At 34.3% G+C, this 7,272-nt stretch overlaps 1 protein-coding gene across 1 annotated transcript; it reads right to left on the bottom strand.

Moving 5' to 3' along the window:
* Nucleotides 1–6,143: 6,143 nt before the first annotated feature.
* Nucleotides 6,144–6,880, bottom strand: LOC108472024 (uncharacterized). The gene is made up of 2 exons (XM_017773551.1): nt 6,630–6,880; nt 6,144–6,585 (listed from the first exon to the last, which is right to left on the bottom strand). Exons 1-2 carry the CDS (start codon nt 6,878–6,880, stop codon nt 6,144–6,146), a joined length of 693 nt encoding a protein of 230 aa, XP_017629040.1.
* Nucleotides 6,881–7,272: the final 392 nt, after the last annotated feature.

Raw genomic sequence — 7,272 nt, forward strand, 5'->3', positions numbered from 1 at the left:
ACAAAATATGTACTAGTGTAATAAGCTGAATATGACATGGTGAAATTGGAATGTTTTGGTGTACTTGATTTTATGAGTTCTACTTATGAATAAATTTTCAGATTGTAATAGAGGTATAATGCTGATTGTATATTTTGTATAATCTATAAGTTGAATCCATGTGACATTCAGTTATCTGATATCAATGAATAAATTGACTATTCGTACCAATAATAAATTACTTAAAAATTTGTTTAAGTATATTCTTGTGATTATTTGAATTTGTAACTTGACTGGTAATACCTCATAACCCCAGTCCGGCAACGGATACGGCTTAGGGGTGTTACAATTTTTGTGTAGTATGATTTCGAGTCATTAAAGTTTTTTATTATCACTTTTCTTTCTTTTTATGCACAATTTTTAGTAAGAACCACATACAAACTAATCCAACCTCTCTTCACTAGTCATTCAAGTAAATTTTGTAAGAAATCCTTGTAGTGTTCCTACCTATCCCTCGATGTCAATGGCCTAACGTCAATTTGATAGTGCAATACAAAGTTTAGGGACCGTGAAGGGTTGAGTTTCGAACTCAATTTCGGCTCAAGGTTTCAAACAGAGAGGCTTATTAAGAAAGGACAATGTAAGGCTCAAATTTAGGAGCTAGGGATAATGTAGCATTTGGGGTTGGTCCTTTAGGCTCTCGGCTACACAAACAATGCCTTAGGTCATCTCTTAGCATTTCAACAAATACAAAACTGAAACATGCTTTTACATATTTTAAAAAATAATGGAAATTTGTAAAACATGCATGTCTATACCTATCTTCATTTTTATTGATCATTTGGATAAAACAAAGAATTTTTCATCTACCTCTATCCTATTATACAATGTAATTAAGTGAACTAAACAATTCATTCACAAGGCAAAGAATTCGTCAAGCATCAATTAAAATTTATACATTCAAAGTACTTAATACACAATATCATGCCACAATTCACCAATGTCAATCATTTCCTGTTCAAACACCATGCAATCACAAAATAAAAACAAAAACAAAAAATATTTTTGTATTTTTGAAAAATTGAGAATGAAAATGGAACAAAAACGGAAAATATTTTTAGGATTTTTTAAATTTTTTTGAAAAAGGCACAAAAATTAAATAAATACACAAATAAACTTAAAAGAAAGAAAAAGAACACACATAAAACTTATGTGCACCACTCACACTTAGACTACACATTGTCCCTAATGTGTCCCAAAGAAAAGATAAGAGGTTTACCAAACTTCCTTAGAATGGAACATCAAACTAGCTTAAAGGTCCACCTCTTCGTTGAAGCTTTAAATGTAGTGTAGTCTTTCAACGTAACTCACTGAACATAAGACAAATATATAAAGAAAAACAAAAACAACCACACCAAGCACAAAATAAAAATATCCAGAAACAAATCCAAAAGTGTTTAATAGTTTACGTGCAGCATAGAAATAAATGAAATGCTAAGACTTGTAACTAATCAGAGTCATCCTCGAGACCCTCGCTTAGTCCCAACATTCTTTTTCCCTTTACGCTCACAATAGACCTTGAGGATGGCATCCAAGGTCGGTTACTTGGCTCACGGATGGCGAGGCCCCCTTTTTGTTTCTTTGCAAATGTAAAAGCACTCTCGAAGTTTTCTCTATAGGACACAAAATCGTTATCCTCCGTGGCCTTGTCATCTATTTCCTTATTGGCTTCACCTTGTTGTTCTTCCGCGCCTTCATTGCCCTCAGTCGAATTGGTTGATCGTTTCGACCATTCTAAACCTTGTGCCCTTTGGCTCCTTACGCAAGTCTATTCCTAGCCTACGTTCCTACTGTGTAGGCTTATAATTGGTTTTCTTTTTTACGCCTTTCTTTGTCACCACTGGGGGCACTTCCATTTTCTGTTTACGACCCTAGTTCCATCCTTAAATTTGCTTCCTATGAAGCTCTTGAAATTGGTGGAGCAGGGGATCTCCAATAATGGTCATATTAAGCCGATGAAATCGTTGAGTACTTCCTATCACCACTCCAGCTTGACAGAACAAGTCAGTAATAAGAGGAGGGAAATAGATTCCAGCCTTAATACCCGATAATCACATTTTAATTACTGTAGGTGTAGTTGGAAAATTTTTTGGAATTTTTTTTTGGAAAATTGGATTAAAACTAAAGGCGCTGGTTTGGAAAAAAGAATACTCCACCTAGGTGCCAAATGTATGTAAATGCTGACGTGGCATTATTTTGTCTTATATGCCACATTAGCAAATGAATTTAAAAAAAATAAAAAACCCCTGAACACACACAGGTACAATTAAATCAATGTAAGCGCTCCTAAATGAAGAACCCTAAATCTCGAATCCTCTCATTCTCCACTAAAATTCTACAGAAATCAAAGCTTGAAATCTAGCGGGTTAGGAAAAGAATAAAAAATATTGTCTGAAAAAAGTGGTTAGAAGCCATCAATGGACAAGTTTCCTTATTCAAAATTGGTTTCTTCATAACGAGGGGAGTTCATTTATGATGGTGAGAAAATAACATGTTTCTATAACAAGTTAGCTCCGAGAAAGGCTTCGTGGAGCGATTTAAACCTAGACAGGAGCTATTATTCTTGCTCAGATTTTTAGGTAAGCATATATTTAGCCAATTTATTTCAGGGTAAGCATATATTTAGCCAATTTATTTTAGGTTTCATAAAAAATTGGGGATTTTTGTAGTTTGTTTGATTTTTTTGTCGGCTGGACTAAATTGGTGCTACAATTCGTCATAGCATTATATTTTTGAGAGAATTGTAGGTTTTCTATAATAAAAAGTTAAACTTTTTGTGTGAATTGTAGGTTGGTGGATGCAGATTTTTTAAGTGGTATGATGATAAATTGTGTAACAGGGAAAATGAAGTAATACATGAATTACATGATAGCGAAAGAAAACTTGTAAAAGAGAATATTAGACATCGGAAGCAGATTATGAAGTGTGGGAGTTTTGAGATGTTTGAGAGTGGTAGTAGAAGTAGTAATGTTGAGATGTCTAAGAGTGGCAGTGTGCAAAAGAGGTCAATCTTGATGTTGTGGATCACATTAAATTAAGCGCAAAGATTAAGAGCTTGAAGCAAAAAGGTAAATCACTCAAGAAAGAGAAAGAGTTTTATAAGAAAATGTTTATTTGTAGTGTATTATTTATCTTATGTGTCACATTATTTAGGAATGTTATAATTTGAAAAGTATGGTGTCATGTTATTGTGTTTTGTATATCTAGTACTTCAAACTTTGTTATTGACATAAATTGTCACATTCAGATTGGTGTTTGTAGCTAATTTGAGGGAAGTATAATGAAAGGTCTACGAGCAAAATGAAAAAAAGAATGTTTGTTGAAAAAGAAGTTACATGTACTAAAATGTTGGATATTTGACATTGTATGTCATGTTCAAAATAGTAATTAACAAAATGACCTTAAACCTACATAGTTGCCATAACAGTAATGGCATACCACATCAAATTGTTACATATACCATAATTGTTATACGAACTTCAAACAAGTCCTCGAAACCTGGAATACAAAAAAAATCTTAGGCAACTATCACATGTAATTGCACACAAAAAATATGTTAAGCAACTATTTTAGCAAACAAACAAAATGTTTAGTCAAAATAACATGTCAAATCATTTTTTCATCTTCTTTCCTGCAGTGGATTCTTGTGTGCTGATAGGTTCTTGGCATACCATCCTTTTTTGGCTTCTAGTTCTTGTACTCGTACCAGACTGTAGGAGAAAAATCACAACTCCAAATTAGATTTAAATATTTCAAAACTTGACAGTATAAAAGTGTTTACAATATACCTATGATCCAGTTCTGTTAGGTTGAATGCATGGTCTTCTATTGTTCCTTTTTTGGATTCTAGTTCTTGTACTCGTGCCAAACTGAGACAATAAAAAATCACAACCCCAAATTAGATTTAAATATTTTGGAACTTGATAGTGAAAAAATGTTTACGATTTACTTGTGATCCAGTTGTGTTAGCTTGAAGGCATGATCATTTGTTGTGACCCTCACCACCACATTTTCTACATCTCATAATTAGACCAGCCTTACTGAGTTGTCTAGGCTTCACTTGTTTCGATTCATTTTTTACCTTCCTTCTATTCTTCTTTGGTCTACCAGGCATTGTTTTCTCAGTTAGTGGCAGCACGGGCTCAATACCAGATTTTCTCCACTAATGTGTCCCCTTTATGAGTTGTAAAGCATATGCATATGCTTTCAAATATGCCTCATTCTAGTAGTACCTATGTAAGTAGTCATTAGGATCTTGTTCAAGATGTCATATAATAGAGCAGGCATGGGGACAAGGGATCCTAGGTAATTGTCAGCTTTGACCATTGCAGGTTTTATTCTCTACATTTACTGTTTTTTTAACTTCACACCCATTTTCCCCATTCCAGATCATCTTCCAATCAACACCTTCCTTCTTGCTGTCTTGAAATTTCTTCTTTATCAGTGGATCATAATTGTATTTCCATGAACTGCATTGCTTCCTTTTATCTACTAATTTGGTCATCATTTTAACTCTAATTTCCTCCAACATGGTTATTAAGCTCTTTAGTATAGACTCCATGATGCTAGAATTAAATGCTTCACAGAAGTTATTGTCAACAATATCTGATGCTGTGTGCAACCCCTGGAAGGCCTTGGTCCAAGCTTTTATATTCTTAGAGAGCAACTCTTTTGCAACACCTTTATCAATCTTATACATTTCTTCTTTGTTTTTTTCTCACCCCCTCTTTATTGTAAACTTCATAATTTTCCACAAAAAAAAAATCAAATGTCTTTGCTTTCTTCCTACTAGATTAGTTTGATAAGACATGACTAGCATAATTTCTATGTTCTACTCTAGGTAGGATGTCATTATGGATATCTCAAGACCCTGCAAATTAATTTACAAAACATCAGTAATAAATTCGTGCAAAATAAATAGCATCAGTAATCAATTGGTGCAAAATAAATATTATTATTTACCTTTTTTTCATCATTAATGATGCTATACCCAAAACCATCTTCCATTCCTAAGTCTGCTGTCAAAAGATTAAGAAACCAATGCAATCCCCCTCAACAATAGCCCAGACAATTAGGTACATTTGATTATTTGAATCTCTCTCAACAACAAAATACATCTCACTCTTAAATGGATCATTTAATAAGCAGCCATCCAAACCTAGTATAAGTATGCACCCTTCTTTCCAACCTCTTTTCAGTGCTTCAAAGCAGACATAAAACCTCTTGAAATGAGGTGGAGGTTCAGACGTGACTCTATTCATTTCCATATTTATAGTACTTTTAGGATTCTTTAGTCTCAACTCATCAGCATAATCCCACAGCACAACAAATTCCTGTACAAAGTTTCCTGCCAACTTATCCTTCACCATTTTCTTGGCCCTTCTACACCTTGTTATATTAACATTCACATACATTTATGAAGCTACCCTTCTTTGTATCTCCCTTAGCTTCATTTTTTCGTGGTCTTTAATAGTAGCTTCAAAATCATTTGCAATTACTTTTACATTAATCATTTTCTTTGTAAAACTAACATAAAAATTGTGCTCATCATGAAAACTTTTCACTTACATGCATCTTGACATGTTACTATAACTTGCAAATATTCCCACATTTATATGTTTTAGATGCAATACATTTAACTCTAACCCTATTTGGTTCATTATTGATTATCTTAAGTTCCTTTCTACAACACATTGACTACTTACGAATTGCGAATTTGGATTACTTACCATCTTTAAACACAATCCCGATGAAGAAGTGTGAACTTGCTGAGTTTGGATTGTATGTGGGGAACCTACTTCTTCTTCTACAAGCATTAGTATTATCATCATCATCTGACCCAAGTATGCTCCCATGATCATTACTATCAAAATATTCAGTCTCATTTCCCTCTTCTTCCCTATTAACTCTATCATTTAGTTTTTCACCCTTGATTTCTTCAAAGACTTCAACGTCAAACTACTCTCCAAAGCTTTCACTTTTAGTCTCATCAAGTATTATTTCCTTAGATTTCCAACTGGTTTTCCCCTCTACTTCCCTCACCTTTTGCCTAGCTTCTTGAAGCTCTTTATTATCATCATCATTTAAAAATTACATCACCTTTTTCAAATAAAAATTCTCATCCTCTGAACCACAATCACTTTCATCCTTAACCCCTCCTCACTATCTTCTTCAACACTACTATTTAAACCTTTATCACCCTCTTCTAACCTTTCAAAAGATGCATCTAAACCATCTAAACCTTTAAAACCCACACTACTTTCACCACCTTCACCACCTTGACTGCCAGCGACCTCAATACCCTCACTGCCTTCACCACTCTCACCATATTGACTGCTAGAAACCTCAACACCATCCCCACTTAGACCTTCAACACCCTTACCACCTTTACTACCAGCAACCTCAGTACCTTTAGCACCATCCCTATTTAAACCTTCAGCACCCTTACCATCTTCACCACTTTCAACCTCAGCACCCTCACCACCTTTACTGTTAGCAACCTCAGTACCCTCACCACCTTTACTGCTAGTTACCTTAGCACCCTTCCTATTTAAACATTCAACACCCTTACCACCTTCACCACCCTCAACCTCACCACCCTTACCATCTTTACTTCCAACAACTCAACACCCTCCCCACCTAAACCTTCACCACCCTCACCACATTCACTGCTAGTAACCTTAATACTGTCTTCATTTAAACCTGCAACACGTTCACCCCCTTTACTACCAGCAATATCACCACCTTCATTACCATCACCAGCACCTTCCACAGTTGCTACAACTAATATTAAATCATTATCAGCAAAAATGACAATGTCAATCTCATGATTTACATACATGTCTATCTTTTTATGCTTAACCTAATAGTTCAGTATGTCTATAGTGCTACTGTCATTCCACACAGCCCTAAGGTTATCCAGCAAAGTTCTATTGCCAGGTACTGGATCTTCTTTAAGCCTCACCAACTCACCACCTAAATACTAACATGGGGATAACGTACAAATTTACCCCCAACATACAAGTTTATGTAGTATTCCTCTTCTGTAGACATCTACAGTTTAAACAGTAGAAAGCATATTACAAAATTTAGAAAATAGTACGATTCTATACTAATAGATAAACAAAGTGCAGAAAAAAGTGTAGACAAACAAAATATTAAATATTATAAACAATACAAAATGCATATAAAGTTAAATGATTTAATAATTATAAAATCAAATCGATAAAGTTT

This window comes from Gossypium arboreum, chromosome 1, assembly GCF_025698485.1.
Source record: "Gossypium arboreum isolate Shixiya-1 chromosome 1, ASM2569848v2, whole genome shotgun sequence".
Taxonomy (NCBI): domain Eukaryota; kingdom Viridiplantae; phylum Streptophyta; class Magnoliopsida; order Malvales; family Malvaceae; genus Gossypium; species Gossypium arboreum.